The sequence below is a fragment of the Oncorhynchus tshawytscha genome, unplaced genomic scaffold (assembly GCF_018296145.1).
Source record: "Oncorhynchus tshawytscha isolate Ot180627B unplaced genomic scaffold, Otsh_v2.0 Un_contig_4717_pilon_pilon, whole genome shotgun sequence".
NCBI lineage: Eukaryota > Metazoa > Chordata > Actinopteri > Salmoniformes > Salmonidae > Oncorhynchus > Oncorhynchus tshawytscha.
Genome location: NW_024607129.1, coordinates 1 through 18,298, shown reverse-complemented (window position 1 = coordinate 18,298; position 18,298 = coordinate 1). Strand labels below are relative to the sequence as shown.

Genomic DNA, 18,298 nt, shown 5'->3' with positions numbered 1-18,298 from the left:
ATGCCCCAGCAAAGCAACCGACCGCCGTGCCCCAGCAAGTGTGGCATCCAGCTAAAATGCCGCAAAAGCAACTGACCTCTGTGCCCCAGCAAGTGTGGCATCCAGCTCAAATGCCCCAGAAGCAACCGACCACCGTGCCCCAGCAAGTGTGGCATCCAGCTCAAATGCCCCTGCAGCAGAAGCAACCGACCACCGTGCCCCAGCAAGTGTGGCATCCTTCTCAAATGCCCCTGCAGCAGAATCAACCGACCGCCGTGCCCCAGCAAGTGTGGCATCCAGCTCAAATGCCCCAGAAGCAACCGACCGCCGTGCCCCAGCAAGTGTGGCATCCAGCTCAAATGCCCCTGCAGCAGAAGCAACCGACCGCCGTGCCCCAGCAAGTGTGGCATCCAGCTCAAATGCCCCAGAAGCAACCGACCACCGTGCCCCAGCAAGTGTGGCATCCAGCTCAAATGCCCCTGCAGCAGAAGGCAACCGACCGCCGTGCCCCAGCAAGTTTGGCATCCAGCTCAAATGCCCCTGCAGCAGAAGCAACCGACCGCCGTGCCCCAGCAAGTGTGGCATCCTGCTCAAATGCCCCTGCATCAGAAGCAACCTGCCCCTGAACCTCAGCAGAAGGAACTGACTGCCATGCCACAGCAAGTTTGGCATCCAGCTCAATTTCCCCAGCAGAAGCAACTGGCCCCCATAGCTCAGCAACCTCAGCAGGTGTGGCATCCAGCTCAAATGTCCAAGAATCGAACAGCCACTGAACCTCAGCAGCAGAAGCAACCACCCACCACGTCCGAGCAAGCGTGGCATCCAGCTCAAATGCCCCTGCAGCAGAAGCAACCGGCCACTGAACCTCAACAGAAGGAACTGACCACCATGCCCCAGCAAATGTGGTATCGAGCTAAAATGCTCCAACAGGAGAATCATCTGGCCGCCATTCTCCAGCAGCCTCCGCTCGTGTGGCATCCATCTCAATTTCCCCAGCAGCAGAAGGAACTGGCAGTCGAGCAGCAGAAGGAACTGGCAGTCGAGCAGCAGAAGGAACTGGCCGTCGAACCTCAGCAAGTGAGGTATCCAGCTCAAATGGCCCAGCAGCAACCCAACCCCATTCCTCAGCAATTTTGGCATGTAGCCCAAATTTCCCAGCAGCAACTGGCCCCAAATTCTCAGCAGAAGCACTACGAAAGCACTGAAGATGGGGCCTCTGGTAGTTCTGTTCCAAATCGCACTACAAGAATGGCAGAACTGGAGTCTCCCAAATCGGCTACACTCCTAGGGAGGCAATGCCTGTTGACAGTGGAAATGCTCCCAAGGACGGTTATGTTAGCATTGGTGCACCAAGCATATATCCAACACTAGTGAAGGATTCTGCAAGGTAATGGTTCACTTTAACCTGCTCTGAACTTTGCTCTCTGAATTTGAAGGCCTTTGTACTAACCATATATCTATCAACAGGAAAATATAATGGATTCATCCTCTAGAAGCTCTAATGGTGAGTATTGTTTTTGACATTGGTTACTTAACATTCTGTGTTGCTGACATTGTTTGCATTTCTTTCTGCTTTTTAGACCAGGAAGTTGCTGGTGCTCTTGCTACTCTAGTGTGGTGGAATCAATAAACAATTTTACTTTAAAAAATGCCTTGTCTCTTTGAAATGTTTCATGTCCATTGCTTGCAGTCTGTAGTAAAAATGACTACTGTTCAGTTAATTCTTTGGTTTTCTCATCTTTTACCTTTGCTACTGATTCAAAATAAAAGCCTGGGTCTACATAAGAGCATTTATGATGGGGTGAGTTGTCAGACATTCCTCATATATTCATAATTTAGATGTAGGCATGCATTGTATACAGTGAGACTGTCAGACAAATCCCTGATCAAGAGCTCTGGGGAAGTGTACTAAAAAATGTCTGAAGCATTGAAGGTCCCTAAGAACACAGTGGCTTCCATCGTTTATAAATGGAAGAGCTTTGGAACCACCAAGACTCTTCCTAGAGCTGGCCGCCGGGCCAAACTGAGCAATCGGGGGAGAAGGGCCTTGGTCAGGGAGGTGATCAAGAACCCGATTGTCACTCTGACAGAGCTCTAGAGTTCCATCTCTGCAGCACTCCACCAATCAGGGCTTTATGGTAGTGTGGAGAGGTGGAAGCCTCTCCTCAGTAAAAAGCACATCACAGCCGGCTTGGAGTTTGCCTAAAAACACCTAAAGACTCTAAAACCATGAACAAGATTCTCTGGTCTGATTAAACCAAGAATGAACTCTTTGGATTGAATGGCAAGCGTCACGTCTGGAGGAAACCTGGCACCATTGAGTGGCCCAGCCATAGCCCGGACTTAAACCCGATCAAACATCTCTGGAGAGCCCTGAAAATAGCTGTCCAGCAAAGCTCCTCATCCAACCTGACAGAGCTTGAGAGGATCTGCAGAGAGGCACGGTAGAAACTTTCAATTCTAAATCATAACGCAAATGAAACCGTGAGTTCAGTTTATATAGCCATGGGGGAATGGAAACAGTTGTATGCATTTGGTTGTGAAGACAGATTACATGTAAATAAAAAACGACTCAATAAAAAAAGGAATACTAAAATAGCCAATGTATCGTGAAGTTGTATACATCACCCGAGGGGGGTCGAAATTGTTGTTCAAATGTTGCATATACATTTTTTAGTATCTAGATATTGTTATATGTTAGAATGTCTAAACAACTATTGTATTAATATTTTGTCAGAAAAATATAAATATAATGACAAAGTTTTACCTGCACCTGTATGCAGATGATACCGTTGTGTACTCAATTGCCCCGCCCTGCTGATCAGGCTCTATCTGATCTACATTAGGCTTTCATTATTTTGCAGAACACCTTTATTGACCTTAAATTATTATTGAATTCATGGAAAACTAAGTATATGTTTTCTAGAGTACACAAAAATGATTCTAATGATTGAAGTGTACGTACCTGGTACGGTGTATCAGTATATACGTTAAGTTGTCTTTTTGAAAAACATGAATTAATTAAGATGCTGAAAATAAAAGGGGCTTCTTCTATAGAAATAGGTCTGGCCTCTCGCTTAAAATAGTACAAAACATATAATTCAATCAATGTTCTTACTGGTCCTAGACTATTGCAAAATCATCTATATGAATGCAGCTGCCACTTCATTAAAGCCTAGAGCACTTTGTTTTATTATGGGTACAGGTTCAGTACACATCCCTGCATTCTCTATCATAAAGTAGGCTGACCCTCTTTGAGGTCACGTAGGTCAATTCGTTGCTCTCTTTGTCTTTATAAAGCTATTTTACATACTGTAAACTCCCTCTGTAGCTAACATCTACAATAACCATTAGACGTACGAGTCAGGGTTATCATACACAGTCTCATGGATTGCTAACTCTGGAAATTCTTTTGGTCTGTACAGAGTTCAGTAAATCAGCTCTTTGCCCCTTACTTGTGGAATAATCTCCAAGCTTCTCTAAACATGGATGTTTTGGTGTCTCTAGGTTAATTCAGACTGCTGAATGAGGCCTGTTACAACTTACTTACAAAACCTTTAAAGGCGTTTGTGAAACCATTCAGTCATGGATGTATGTAAACATATTTAATACATATTGCTTGTTACAGAAGACTACTGTTGTACATTGAATAGCCATTCATCACTGTTACACCTTCTTGATGTGATCATTCTCTATGTCTGGACATGTTTATGATACACATAGAGTGAATAGGTGTTTCCAAGATTTTATTACCCCCCTAAACCTGAATCTGAAATGACCTTTATGATATTTCTTATCACTATTACTTTGGGGTTCTAATCCCCCTCTTTCAAAATCCCCAAGGTGAACAAATCTTTAACATTCATGATCCTTCACTATATTTATCCCTGAACCTCCCACAAGAACTACTGTCTATAGCTATTCTTAATGACCTTACTGCCAATATGAAAGTTTTATACATAGCTAAATACATTGTTGGAGACAGTTTTCATGTCTTTCGTTATGCAAACATTTGTTTATTCGATTATATTTCTCATTAAGAATAATGTTGTTTTAATTATATATGGCTCACGCTTTGCTTTGGTCATGTGTTCTCTTATGGGTCAATGATTTTAATTACAATATAGAAATGCTGTTCTAGGCTCAATTACTTAAAAGTGCATGTGGTCCCACCCCTCCCATGTGTTCCCAGGTGCATATTTGGGAGCCCATATTCATTCAGGATGTAAGGCTTGCTAGTTATGGCAAATGTTAGGAAAACTTGGTTGTTGTAACAAAACAGCAACGTTTTATACTTTGACCACATCTTTTCACATACGTTTTATTTGGGTCTTTTTAATTTACTACGTTGATAGACTCCAGCCCTTGGAGGCTCGGTGCATTTACAAAGAAGAAATTACACAATTCAACAATTGATGGATGGTGACAAAAATAATGACATTGCCAGTAGTCATGTTAAGGTTTTCAACGTTCTATTGGGGAGTTTATGGATTTGCATGTGGCTGTGCATTATATGGTGCCTGCATAGGAAAGAGGATCTGATCAAGCCTATTGGTATTCTTGATCAATTCTTGAGCCAAAAAGACACACAACTGTTATGGGGTTAATTCCACATCTGCTTGCATTGCTTGGTAGTGTATTGTCATGGTATGAGACAACATAAATAATACAATTTCAGTAAAGTAAAAAATAAATGATATTATCCTAAATTGAGAGATGAATAAAGAATGTGTTATCACATTAACATCATCAAAAATCTTTCAGAATGTACCTGTCTTCTGTATAGAATGACATGTATACAGATTATATTACAACTCTTTGTGTTTTGTCTTAATGACTGTTCTTTAGTAAATAGGAAACTCAACAGTGTGTTAGTCGGAGAAACATTAACTAGATAGTTGTTTTATGTTTGTGAAACCTTGAAATGAACACAATGAGAAGTGATTTTGTAACAACAGTTTTGAATGGGTAATTGTATCACATATATATCATTGTATGTTTTAATTAGTGCTCATATAAACTTTTTTCATCACTGCCTTGTAAACCCATTCTTGTAAGTTGGAGCTACTGTACATGATTGTCTGGGGCTGCTGTACAGATTTGAACACTTGCCAAGATGTTGACATTTCTGGGTATGTCTCACCTGTAACATAATAATAATAAAGATTATGATGATAATATTAATATTGTTATATTATTTTTATAATAATACAAATCTGTCAATCAACCATATGTATTTCTTAAAAGCCCTTTTTTGCATCAGCAGTAGTCACAAAGCATTTTAGAGATACCCAGTCTAAAAATCTGAGACCCATCAATGCATATGTCAAAGCACAGTTTTACATTATAAAGTAAACCTTTTATAAACAATGGCAACACTGCCATGGAGATCTGAGCCTTGCTGTTGGAAAATGACGTTAGTATCCGACTTTCGGTTGTCGCAGATGCACCTCTCCTGACTTTACTTCTTGACTTTGGTCTACAGTCAGTTGCTTTAGCCTTTACCACTCAAACGAGCCCTACTGTATGTTTGCCCCTGAAAAATTAAAGACTCAGATCATCAAAAGCATAACATGAGTGTTTAATTGGTGTCTGTCTGATATCAGAATTTGTCTAAGATGTTGCACTTTGTGCAAATGAAACTTATCCATCTAATGTTGCTATGCTGAATGAAACACACGGTTTTAAAGAAGGCATGTGTAAAATAATGGTGCCTAACTGCTCATTCAGCCTCTAATCTTCAAATGAACAAAGTGAATTTTGTACAAGCAATAATTTAAACCGATCAATGAAGTGCCAAGACAAAATGTGTTTCCTACTTTAGAGCAGGGGTGTCAAACTCATTCCATGGAGGGCTAGGTTTTTGTTTTTTCCTTTCATTTAAGACCAAGACAACTACTGTAGGTGAGGGGAGTAATTAGTGGACTTAATTCAGCCATCAAGTACAAGGAAGGAGTGAAAATCCGCAAACACTCGGCACTCCGTGTAATGAGTTTGACGCGTGCTTTAGAGTAAGGGCTGTCAAACCTGTCAGGATCTCAATTAGAGAATCAACCAGACCTGAGTAAATTTCTGCATTCCAAATCAACCCCTAGCTCCTACACCTACCACTTAGTCACTTATGGGCATTTGAAATGATCAGATAGGGTAAAGCAATATGTTAATTGCTTCACCTTGCCTTCTGATAGGCTGGATGCAATTGTGGCCATATTGCTTATCCCTATTAAATCCTTGTGTTTAGATCAAGGTGTAGGATTTAGGGGTCAATTTGGAAATAGAAATTGAATGTAGTTCAGTGGCTGACAGCTGTCCTTAATTAGCCAATGACATTAGAAGGGTCTGGGATTCCTTTAAAAGGAGCAACCAAACATCTGGCAAATATAGTAAAAGGGATATTCTGGTAGGACGTATGCCTACCATTATTTCTGAATACTGGTGAGGTTTTGAGGGCGAAATGGCTGTGATTGGAATCGTTTTCAGGTATGTTTTTAAGTATTGATTTAGTTTGTTTCCCTTGTCCTTCAGGTGTTACAGGTAGCTATGTTTATAACACATTCTTTTTCCTTAAGCGTTTCTTGGCTTTGTTGCCTGCTAATTGGAGGGATAATGTGTTCTACATCAGAAGGTGAGTTCATTTCAAATAACAGCTACGCAGTTCCATAACCTTCAAATGCTGGCATTTTACAGTTTATATTTTGTACCTAGGTGATTGGTCTCCTGCACTGGATTCTAATGCAGCATGGCTCTATGCAGGATCACTTCGGTCTCTAGGATATGGCAATTATAAATCTCAAATGCAAGCGCAACAGAAACATCTGGCCGCCATGTCCCAGCAACCTCAGCAAGTGTGGTATCCCGTTCAAATGCCTCTGCATCAGAAGCAATCAGCCGCAGAAGCTCAGCCGCAGTGGCAACCGACAACTGTGCCCCAGCAAGTGTGGCATCCAGCTCACATGCTGAAGCAGAAGCAACCGACCGCCGTGCCCCAGCAAGTGTGGCATCAAGCTCACATGCTGACGCATAAGCAACCGACAACTGTGCCCCAGCAAGTGTGGCATCCAGCTCACATGCTGAAGCAGAAGCAACCGACCGCCGTGGCATCAAGCTCACATGCTGACGCATAAGCAACAGACCGCCGTGCCCCAGCAAGTGTGGCATCCAGTTCAAATGCCCCTGCAGCAGAAGCAAATTCCCACCGTGCCCCAGCAAGTGTGGCATCACGCTCCAATGCTGCCACAACCACCGACCGCCGTGCCCCAGCAAGTATGGCATCCAGCTCAAATGCCCCAGAAGCAACCGACCGCCGTGCCCCAGCAAGTGTGGCATCCAGCTCAAATGCCCCTGCAGCAAAAGCAACCGACCGCCGTGCCCCAGCAAGTGTGGCATCCTGCTCAAATGCCCCTGCAGCAGAAGCAACCGACCGCCGTGCCCCAGCAAGTGTGGCATCCTAATCAAATGCTGCAAAAGCAACCGACCGCCGTGCCCAAGCAAGTGTGGCATCCTGCTCAAATGCACCTGCAGCAGAAGCAACCGACCGCCGTGCCCCAGCAAGTGTGGCATCCTGCTCTAATGCCCCTGCAGCAGAAGCAACCAACCGCCGTGCCCCAGCAAGTGTGGCATCCTAATCAAATGCTGCAAAAGCAACCGACCGCCGTGCCCCAGCAAGTGTGGCATCCTAATCAAATGCTGCAAAAGCAACCGACCGCCGTGCCCCAGCAAGTGTGGCATCCAGCTCAAATGCCCCTGCAGCAGAAGCAACCGACCCACCATGCCCCAGCAAGTGTGGCATCCAGCTCAAATGCCCCTGCAGCAGAAGCCCCAGCAAGTGTGGCATCCTTCTCAAATGCCCCTGCAGCAGAAGCAACCCAGCTCAAATGCCCCTGCCAGAAGCAACCGACCACCATGCCCCAGCAAGTGTGGCATCCAGCTCAAATGCCCCTGCAGCAGAAGCAACCGACCGCCGTGCCCCAGCAAGTGTGGCATCCAGCTCAAATGCCCCAGAAGCAACCGACTGCCAATGCCCCAGCAGAAGCTCAAATGCCCCTGAGCAGAAGCAACCGACCGTGCCCCAGCAAGTGTGGCATCCTTCTCAAATGCCCCTGCAGCAGAAGCAACCGACCGCCGTGCCCCAGCAAGTGTGGCATCCTTCTCAAATGCCCCTGCAGAAGCAACCAACCGCCGTGCCCCAGCAAGTGTGGCATCCAGCTCAAATGCCCCTGCAGCAGAATCAACCAACCGCTGTACCCCAGCAAGTGCGGCATCCAGCTCAAATGCCCCAGAAGCAACCGACTGCCATGCCCCAGCAAGTGTGGCATCCAGCTCAAATGCCCCTGCAGCAGAAGCATCCGACCGCCGTGCCCCAGCAAGTGCGGCATCCAGCTCAAATGCCCCAGAAGCAACCGACTGCAATGCCCCAGCAAGTGTGGAATCCATTTCACACACTGCAGAAGCAACCGACCGCCGTGCCCCAGCAAGTGTGGCATCTTTCTCAAATGCCCCTGCATCAGAAGCAACCTGCCCCTGAACTTCAGCAGAAGGAACTGACTGCCATGCCACAGCAAGTTTGGCATCCAGCTCAATTTCCCCAGCAGAAGCAACTGGCCCCCATAGCTCAGCAACCTCAGCTGGTGTGGCATCCAGCTCAAATGTCCAAGAATCGAACAGCCACTGAACCTCAGCAGCAGAAGCAACCACCCACCACGTCCGAGCAAGCGTGGCATCCAGCTCAAATGCCCCTGCAGCAGAAGCAACCGGCCACTGAACCTCAACAGGAGAATCATCTGGCCGCCATTCTCCAGCAGCCTCCGCTCGTGTGGCATCCATCTCAATTTCCCCAGCAGCAGAAGGAACTGGCAGTTGAGCAGCAGAAGGAACTGGTCGTCGAACCTCAGCAAGTGAGGTATCCAGCTCAAATGGCCCAGCAGCAACCCAACCCCATTCCTCAGCAATTTTGGCATGTAGCCCAAATTTCCCAGCAGCAACTGGCCCCAAATTCTCAGCAGAAGCACTACGAAAGCACTGAAGATGGGGCCTCTGGTAGTTCTCAGGCCAGCATTGTTGAACAGTCGGGTGTCATCCCAATCTCTTCCTACAGTTCCAAATCGCACTACAAGAATGGCAGAACTGGAGTCTCCCAAATCGGCTACACTCCTAGGGAGGCAATGCCTGTTGACAGTGGAAATGCTCCCAAGGACGGTTATGTTAGCATTGGTGCACCAAGCATATATCCAACACTAGTGAAGGATTCTGCAAGGTAATGGTTCACTTTAACCTGCTCTGAACTTTGCTCTCTGAATTTGAAGGCCTTTGTACTAACCATATATCTATCAACAGGAAAATATAATGGATTCATCCTCTAGAAGCTCTAATGGTGAGTATTGTTTTTGACATTGGTTACTTAACATTCTGTGTTGCTGACATTGTTTGCATTTCTTTCTGCTTTTTAGACCAGGAAGTTGCTGGTGCTCTTGCTACTCTAGTGTGATGGAATCAATAAACAATTTTAATTTAAAGTGCCTTTCTCTTTGAAATAATGTTTCTCATGTCCATTGCTTGCTAATTGAGAACAGGTGGTGTGCAGTCCGTAGTAAAAATGACTACGTTTCAGTTAATTCCTTGGATCATCTTTTACCTTTGCTACTGGTTCCAAATAAAAGTTTGGTCTACGTAAGCATTTGTGAAGGGGTGAGTGCTCAGACATTCCTCATATGTTCATACTTTAGATGTAGGCATGCATTGTATAGTGGGACTGTCTTCAACCTCAGTCTAAGTTGTTGGTGAGTAAGCTAACATATAGGTACTTGTGTTTAGATGGTCAGACCATGGCTCATTTAGCTATTAGACTTGAGTGACCTTTTGGTTTCGAACTTTCATTTGGCCCAATGTCTTAGCAGAAGCACTACAAAAGCACTAAAGATGGCGCCTCTGGTAGCTCTGTTCCAAATCGCACTACAAGAATGGCAGAACTGGAGTCTCCCAAACCCGCTACACTCCTAGGGATGCTATGCCTATATACAGTGGAAATGCTCCCAATGACTGAAGTTGGCATATTTGATCCAAGCATATACCCACCACTAAAGGATCCTACAAAATAACACCACTTTAGTCTGGTCTGTACTTTGAATTAACTCTCTGAATTTCAAGTCTTTTGTACTAACCATGTATCTGCCAACAGGAATCTAATGGTGGCTTCATCCTTCAGAAGCGTATGGGTGGACTTTTTCTATAATGTCAAATTGATGAAATAAGATTCTGGGCGGTTTAGAAGCCGATCAGGGGCACCGGAGGGTGGCAGCCAATTGCCAAAATGACGGCCGCATAATCTTGCCTAATGGGAGGGCCAGCCCTGTTTGCATCATGCAGAGCTATGCAACGGTAAGCCTAATAAAACACTCACATCTGTCATCACTATTATGTTGATCGATTCATTCCAGTTACTAATTTTGGATTGAAAACATATAGGCAGCCTGGCCAGCCCAAGTTTGAATATAAACCAAATTTAATCACATTTTCTCCTGACACACAAATGAACAATAAATACATAACGTTACCAATTTGCTTACCCTGACCAGATGGACATGGCGCATAGGCTGTACGCAGCTGCTATTATTAGCCTATATGACTGAAAAATCATCTTGTGTTCATCCCATACAGCATGTCAGATCTCTTTAGGAATAGCCGATGCTGTTACATTTTTACAAGTTAATTGTCTGTCCGGAGTGATTGTGTTTGCTAAATAAATACATAAGCAAAGTGAAAAGCCTACTTGAGCTGGCATATAAAAAAAATGTTCTGGGTCACTCTAATTGAAATGCATTCCAAGTGAATACCTCATGAAGCTGGTTGAGAGAATGCCAAGAGTGCGCAAAGCTGTCAAGGCAAAGGGTGGCTACTTTGAAGAATGCCAAAAATATTTAGATTTGTTTAGGTTACTACTTGATTCCATATATTACTCACCCCCTGGATTCGGACTTGTGGCAAAATGTGATGCATAAAGCGTTAATGAGGTCAGAAACTGATGTTGGTTGATTAAGCCTGGCTCGCAGTCAGCGTTCCAATTCATCCCAAAGGTGTTCGATAGGGTTGAGGTCAAGGCTCTTTGCAGGCCCATCAAATTCTTTCCACACCAATCGCAAACTGTTTCTGTATGGACCTTGCGTTGTGCACAGGGGCATTGTCATACTGAAACAGGAAAGGTCCTTCTCCCAAACTGTTGTCAAAGTTGGAAGCACAGAATTGTCTAGAATGTTATTGTACGCTGTAGCGTTAAGATTTCCCTTCACTGGAACTTAGCGGTCTAGCCCAAACCACCAAAACTGCCCCAGACCATTATTCCTCCACCAAACATTAGTTGGCACTATGCAGTCGGGCAGGGAGCGTTCTCCTGGCGTACGTAAAACCCAGATTCATCCTGCCAGATGGAGTGATCAGTATCCCCAGAGAACTCACTTCCCTTGCACTTGAGTCCAATATCACCGAGCTTTGACACCACTCCTGCAGACAAGTGGAATTGCACATATTGATTGTAGGCTTGTGTGCAGCTGTTCATTCATCGAAACACTTCATGAAGCTCCTGAAAAGTTTGTGCCGACAATGCTTCCAGAGGCAGTTTGGAACGCTAAGTGTTGCAACCGAGGACAGATGACTACATCCCTGTTCTGAGATTGTGTGGCCCATCACATTAACAGGACTTATTTGACCGGGGATCGTTTTAACAGGGTGGAGATTTGACAAACTGACTTGGGAAGTGTCATCCTATGACTGCCACGTTGAAGGTCAGAGCTCAAGGCCCTTCTGCCAATGTTTGAATATGGAGATTAAGTGGCTTTGTGCTCGATTTTATATGCGTTAGCAACGGGTGTGTCCGAAATGCCGAATCCAGTAATTTAAAGGGTTGTCAACATACTTTTGTATGAACATGAGGAAGGTCTGACATTTAACCACTACTCTAATGTAGCGCCAAACTTGGAATTTGAACAACCAGTAGCAAAGGTTAAAAAAAAAATATATTTGAAGACTGAACCACATTCTCTTTTACTGCCAACTGTACTGTTAACCCACACCATCTGTTTGAAATCAGAAAGCACAAGAGTACCCTAGTATTGCAAAGACTCTAGATATAGGAAAGTAAAATTGTGTATTGATTCAGTCATGCAAGAGTAGCAAGAACACTGGGAACAACCTGGTCAAAACAAAAGACTGACATCTGAAAGAAATTAGAACAATGTCAGAATCTTATTTCATCAATTTGACATTATAGAAAAAGTCCACCCATACGCTTCTGAAGGATGAAGCCACCATTAGATTCCTGTTGGCAGATACATGGTTAGTACAAAAGACTTGAAATTCAGAGAGTTAATTCAAAGTACAGACCAGACTAAAGTGGTGTTATTTTGTAGGATCCTTTAGTGGTGGGTATATGCTTGGATCAAATATGCCAACTTCAGTCATTGGGAGCATTTCCACTGTATATAGGCATAGCATCCCTAGGAGTGTAGCGGGTTTGGGAGACTCCAGTTCTGCCATTCTTGTAGTGCGATTTGGAACAGAGCTACCAGAGGCGCCATCTTTAGTGCTTTTGTAGTGCTTCTGCTAAGACATTGGGCCAAATGAAAGTTCGAAACCAAAAGGTCACTCAAGTCTAATAGCTAAATGAGCCATGGTCTGACCATCTAAACACAAGTACCTATATGTTAGCTTACTCACCAACAACTTAGACTGAGGTTGAAGACAGTCCCACTGTATACAATGCATGCCTACATCTAAAGTATGAACATATGAGGAATGTCTGAGCACTCACCCCTTCACAAATGCTTACGTAGACCAAACTTTTATTTGGAACCAGTAGCAAAGGTAAAAGATGAACCAAAGAATTAACTGAAACGTAGTCATTTTTACTACAGACTGCACACCACCTGTTCTCAATTAGCAAGCAATGGACATGAGAAACATTATTTCAAAGAGAAAGGCACTTTAAATTAAAATTGTTTATTGATTCCATCACACTAGAGTAGCAAGAGCACCAGCAACTTCCTGGTCTAAAAAGCAGAAAGAAATGCAAACAATGTCAGCAACACAGAATGTTAAGTAACCAATGTCAAAAACAATACTCACCATTAGAGCTTCTAGAGGATGAATCCATTATATTTTCCTGTTGATAGATATATGGTTAGTACAAAGGCCTTCAAATTCAGAGAGCAAAGTTCAGAGCAGGTTAAAGTGAACCATTACCTTGCAGAATCCTTCACTAGTGTTGGATATATGCTTGGTGCACCAATGCTAACATAACCGTCCTTGGGAGCATTTCCACTGTCAACAGGCATTGCCTCCCTAGGAGTGTGGTCAATTTGGGAGACTCCAGTTCTGCCATTCTTGTAGTGCGATTTGGAACTGTAGGAAGAGATTGGGATGACACCCGACTGTTCAACAATGCTGGCCTGAGAACTACCAGAGGCCCCATCTTCAGTGCTTTCGTAGTGCTTCTGCTGAGAATTTGGGGCCAGTTGCTGCTGGGAAATTTGGGCTACATGCCAAAATTGCTGAGGAATGGGGTTGGGTTGCTGCTGGGCCATTTGAGCTGGATACCTCACTTGCTGAGGTTCGACGGCCAGTTCCTTCTGCTGCTCGACTGCCAGTTCCTTCTGCTGCTGGGGAAATTGAGATGGCTGCCACACGAGCGGAGGCTGCTGGAGAATGGCGGCCAGATGATTCTCCTGTTGGAGCATTTTAGCTCGATACCACATTTGCTGGGGCATGGCGGTCAGTTCCTTCTGTTGAGGTTCAGTGGCCGGTTGCTTCTGCTGCAGGGGCATTTGAGCTGGATGCCACGCTTGCTCGGACGTGGTGGGTGGTTGCTTCTGCTGCTGAGGTTCAGTGGCTGTTCGATTCTTGGACATTTGAGCTGGATGCCACACCTGCTGAGGTTGCTGAGCTATGGGGGCCAGTTGCTTCTGCTGGGGAAATTGAGCTGGATGCCAAACTTGCTGTGGCATGGCAGTCAGTTCCTTCTGCTGAGGTTCAGGGGCAGGTTGCTTCTGATGCAGGGGCATTTGAGAAAGATGCCACACTTGCTGGGGCACGGCGGTCGGTTGCTTCTGCAGTGTGTGAAATGGATTCCACACTTGCTGGGGCATGGCAGTCGGTTGCTTCTGGGGCATTTGAGCTGGATGCCACACTTGCTGGGGCACGGCGGTCGGTTGCTTCTGCTGCAGGGGCATTTGAGCAGGATGCCACACTTGCTGGGGCATGGCAGTCGGTTGCTTCTGGGGCATTTGAGCTGGATGCCACACTTGCTGGGGCACAGGGTTGGTTGATTCTGCTGCAGGGGCATTTGAGCTGGATGCCACACTTGCTGGGGCACGGCGGTTGGTTGCTTCTGCTGCAGGGGCATTTGAGCTGGATGCCACACTTGCTGGGGCACGGCGGTCGGTTGCTTCTGCTGCAGGGGCATTTGAGAAGGATGCCACACTTGCTGGGGCAGGGGTCAGGGGCATTTGAGCTGGATGCCACACTTGCTGGGGCACGGCGGTCGGTTGCTTCTGCTGGGGGGCATTTGAGCTGGATGCCACACTTGCTGGGGCATGGCGGTCGGTTGCTTCTGGGGGGCATTTGAGCTGGATGCCACACCTTTGCTGGGGCACGGCGGTTTGATTCTGCTGCAGGGGCATTTGAGAAGGATGCCACACTTGCTGGGGCACGGTGGTCGGTTGCTTCTGCTGCAGGGGCATTTGAGCTGGATGCCACACTTGCTGGGGCATGGCAGGTCTTGCTGGGGCATTTGAGCTGGATGCCACACTTGCTGGGGCACGGCGGTCGGTTGCTTTTGCAGCATTTGATTAGGATGCCACACTTGCTGGGGCACGGCGGTCGGTTGCTTTTGCAGCATTTGATTAGGATGCCACACTTGCTGGGGCACGGCGGTTGGTTGCTTCTGCTGCAGGGGCATTAGAGCAGGATGCCACACTTGCTGGGGCACGGCGGTCGGTTGCTTCTGCTGCAGGGCATTTGAGCAGGATGCCACACTTGCTTGGGCACGGCGGTCGGTTGCTTTTGCAGCATTTGATTAGGATGCCACACTTGCTGGGGCACGGCGGTCGGTTGCTTCTGCTGCAGGGGCATTTGAGCAGGATGCCACACTTGCTGGGGCACGGCGGTCGGTTGCTTTTGCTGCAGGGGCATTTGAGCTGGATGCCACACTTGCTGGGGCACGGCGGTCGGTTGCTTCTGGGGCATTTGAGCTGGATGCCACACTTGCTGGGGCACGGCACGGGGCATCGGTGGTTGTGGCAGCATTGGAGCGTGATGCCACACTTGCTGGGGCACGGTGGGAATTTGCTTCTGCTGCAGGGGCATTTGAACTGGATGCCACACTTGCTGGGGCACGGCGGTCGGTTGCTTATGCGTCAGCATGTGAGCTTGATGCCACACTTGCTGGGGCACGGCGGTCGGTTGCTTATGCGTCAGCATGTGAGCTTGATGCCACACTTGCTGGGGCACAGTTGTCGGTTGCTTATGCGTCAGCATGTGAGCTTGATGCCACACTTGCTGGGGCACGGCGGTCGGTTGCTTCTGCTTCAGCATGTGAGCTGGATGCCACACTTGCTGGGGCACAGTTGTCGGTTGCCACTGCGGCTGAGCTTCTGCGGCTGATTGCTTCTGATGCAGAGGCATTTGAACGGGATACCACACTTGCTGAGGTTGCTGGGACATGGCGGCCAGATGTTTCTGTTGCGCTTGCATTTGAGATTTATAATTGCCATATCCTAGAGACCGAAGTGATCCTGCATAGAGCCATGCTGCATTAGAATCCAGTGCAGGAGACCAATCACCTAGGTACAAAATATAAACTGTAAAATGCCAGCATTTGAAGGTTATGGAACTGCGTAGCTGTTATTTGAAATGAACTCACCTTCTGATGTAGAACACATTATCCCTCCAATTAGCAGGCAACAAAGCCAAGAAACGCTTAAGGAAAAAGAATGTGTTATAAACATAGCTACCTGTAACACCTGAAGGACAAGGGAAACAAACTAAATCAATACTTAAAAACATACCTGAAAACGATTCCAATCACAGCCATTTCGCCCTCAAAACCTCACCAGTATTCAGAAATAATGGTAGGCATACGTCCTACCAGAATATCCCTTTTACTATATTTGCCAGATGTTTGGTTGCTCCTTTTAAAGGAATCCCAGACCCTTCTAATGTCATTGGCTAATTAAGGACAGCTGTCAGCCACTGAACTACATTCAATTTCTATTTCCAAATTGACCCCTAAATCCTACACCTTGATCTAAACACAAGGATTTAATAGGGATAAGCAATATGGCCACAATTGCATCCAGCCTATCAGAAGGCAAGGTGAAGCAATTAACATATTGCTTTACCCTATCTGATCATTTCAAATGCCCATAAGTGACTAAGTGGTAGGTGTAGGAGCTAGGGGTTGATTTGGAATGCAGAAATTTACTCAGGTCTGGTTGATTCTCTAATTGAGATCCTGACAGGTTTGACAGCCCTTACTCTAAAGCACGCGTCAAACTCATTACACGGAGTGCCGAGTGTTTGCGGATTTTCACTCCTTCCTTGTACTTGATGGCTGAATTAAGTCCACTAATTACTCCCCTCACCTACAGTAGTTGTCTTGGTCTTAAATGAAAGGAAAAAACAAAAACCTAGCCCTCCATGGAATGAGTTTGACACCCCTGCTCTAAAGTAGGAAACACATTTTGTCTTGGCACTTCATTGATCGGTTTAAATTATTGCTTGTACAAAATTCACTTTGTTCATTTGAAGATTAGAGGCTGAATGAGCAGTTAGGCACCATTATTTTACACATGCCTTTTTAAACCGTGTGTTTCATTCAGCATAGCAACATTAGATGGATAAGTTTCATTTGCACAAAGTGCAACATCTTAGACAAATTCTGATATCAGACAGACACCAATTAAACACTCATGTTATGCTTTTGATGATCTGAGTCTTTAATTTTTCAGGGGCAAACATACAGTAGGGCTCGTTTGAGTGGTAAAGGCTAAAGCAACTGACTGTAGACCAAAGTCAAGAAGTAAAGTCAGGAGAGGTGCATCTGCGACAACCGAAAGTCGGATACTAACGTCATTTTCCAACAGCAAGGCTCAGATCTCCATGGCAGTGTTGCCATTGTTTATAAAAGGTTTACTTTATAATGTAAAACTGTGCTTTGACATATGCATTGATGGGTCTCAGATTTTTAGACTGGGTATCTCTAAAATGCTTTGTGACTACTGCTGATGCAAAAAAGGGCTTTTAAGAAATACATATGGTTGATTGACAGATTTGTATTATTATAAAAATAATATAACAATATTAATATTATCATCATAATCTTTATTATTATTATGTTACAGGTGAGACATACCCAGAAATGTCAACATCTTGGCAAGTGTTCAAATCTGTACAGCAGCCCCAGACAATCATGTACAGTAGCTCCAACTTACAAGAATGGGTTTACAAGGCAGTGATGAAAAAGTTTATATGAGCACTAATTAAAACATACAATGATATATATGTGATACAATTACCCATTCAAAACTGTTGTTACAAAATCACTTCTCATTGTGTTCATTTCAAGGTTTCACAAACATAAAACAACTATCTAGTTAATGTTTCTCCGACTAACACACTGTTGAGTTTCCTATTTACTAAAGAACAGTCATTAAGACAAAACACAAAGAGTTGTAATATAATCTGTATACATGTCATTCTATACAGAAGACAGGTACATTCTGAAAGATTTTTGATGATGTTAATGTGATAACACATTCTTTATTCATCTCTCAATTTAGGATAATATCATTTATTTTTTACTTTACTGAAATTGTATTATTTATGTTGTCTCATACCATGACAATACACTACCAAGCAATGCAAGCAGATGTGGAATTAACCCCATAACAGTTGTGTGTCTTTTTGGCTCAAGAATTGATCAAGAATACCAATAGGCTTGATCAGATCCTCTTTCCTATGCAGGCACCATATAATGCACAGCCACATGCAAATCCATAAACTCCCCAATAGAACGTTGAAAACCTTAACATGACTACTGGCAATGTCATTATTTTTGTCACCATCCATCAATTGTTGAATTGTGTTATTTCTTCTTTGTAAATGCACCGAGCCTCCAAGGGCTGGAGTCTATCAACGTAGTAAATTAAAAAGACCCAAATAAAACGTATGTGAAAAGATGTGGTCAAAGTATAAAACGTTGCTGTTTTGTTACAACAACCAAGTTTTCCTAACATTTGCCATAACTAGCAAGCCTTACATCCTGAATGAATAT

The 18,298-nt window shown here is 44.9% G+C and overlaps 2 protein-coding genes and 1 long non-coding RNA gene across 27 annotated transcripts; 2 read left to right on the top strand and 1 right to left on the bottom strand.

The window, feature by feature from the left end:
• The first annotated feature begins 292 nt into the window (after positions 1-292).
• Positions 293-9,491, top strand: LOC112230459 (MAGE-like protein 2). 19 transcript variants are annotated; one of them, XM_042312366.1, is made up of 10 exons: positions 6,351-6,459; positions 6,549-6,604; positions 6,685-6,989; positions 7,090-7,167; positions 7,276-7,416; positions 7,760-7,777; positions 7,912-7,996; positions 8,044-9,232; positions 9,313-9,349; positions 9,426-9,491. In XM_042312366.1, exons 1-9 carry the CDS (start codon positions 6,434-6,436, stop codon positions 9,320-9,322), a joined length of 1,908 nt encoding a protein of 635 aa, XP_042168300.1. In that variant the 5' UTR covers positions 6,351-6,433; the 3' UTR covers positions 9,323-9,349; positions 9,426-9,491. The 19 variants fall into 19 exon arrangements, with proteins under 19 accessions (XP_042168315.1, XP_042168305.1, XP_042168309.1 ...); XM_042312367.1 differs by having other exon boundaries at positions 7,090-7,416; positions 8,044-8,114; positions 8,286-9,232; XM_042312379.1 differs by lacking the exons at positions 7,090-7,167; positions 7,276-7,416; positions 7,760-7,777 and adding exons at positions 7,029-7,076; positions 7,796-7,816 and having other exon boundaries at positions 6,685-6,914; positions 7,906-7,996.
• Positions 1,208-1,628, top strand: LOC121842390. The gene is made up of 3 exons (XR_006081090.1): positions 1,208-1,366; positions 1,447-1,483; positions 1,560-1,628. It is a non-coding gene; the product is annotated as an uncharacterized LOC121842390 (long non-coding RNA).
• A 3,459-nt stretch (positions 9,492-12,950) lies between the features above and the next one.
• Positions 12,951-16,140, bottom strand: LOC121842391 (alpha/beta-gliadin A-V-like). Of its 7 annotated transcripts, none has more exons than XM_042312382.1 (7): positions 16,032-16,140; positions 15,887-15,942; positions 15,349-15,806; positions 15,055-15,114; positions 13,210-14,099; positions 13,093-13,129; positions 12,951-13,016 (listed from the first exon to the last, which is right to left on the bottom strand). In XM_042312382.1, exons 1-6 carry the CDS (start codon positions 16,055-16,057, stop codon positions 13,120-13,122), a joined length of 1,500 nt encoding a protein of 499 aa, XP_042168316.1. In that variant the 5' UTR covers positions 16,058-16,140; the 3' UTR covers positions 12,951-13,016; positions 13,093-13,119. The 7 variants fall into 7 exon arrangements, with proteins under 7 accessions (XP_042168316.1, XP_042168317.1, XP_042168318.1 ...); XM_042312383.1 differs by having other exon boundaries at positions 13,210-14,045; XM_042312384.1 differs by having other exon boundaries at positions 15,406-15,806.
• Between the last annotated feature and the right edge of the window lie 2,158 nt (positions 16,141-18,298).

Excerpts from the sequence above, each read along its gene's own strand:
- LOC112230459 (XM_042312363.1), top strand. The coding sequence starts at position 6,434 with ATGGCTGTGATTGGAATCGTTTTCAG. Across the intron at positions 6,605-6,684 it reads AATGTGTTCTACATCAGAAG|GTGATTGGTCTCCTGCACTG; the intron begins GTGAGTTCATTT and ends TTTTGTACCTAG. Across the intron at positions 6,990-7,089 it reads AAGTGTGGCATCAAGCTCAC|ATGCTGACGCATAAGCAACA; the intron begins ATGCTGACGCAT and ends CATCAAGCTCAC.
- LOC121842391 (XM_042312382.1), bottom strand. The coding sequence starts at position 16,057 with ATGGCTGTGATTGGAATCGTTTTCAG. Across the intron at positions 15,115-15,348 it reads CGACCGCCGTGCCCCAGCAA|GTGTGGCATCCTGCTCAAAT; the intron begins GTGTGGCATCCA and ends GTGCCCCAGCAA. Across the intron at positions 14,100-15,054 it reads CGACCGCCGTGCCCCAGCAA|GTGTGGAATCCATTTCACAC; the intron begins GTGTGGCATCCT and ends ATGCCCCAGCAA.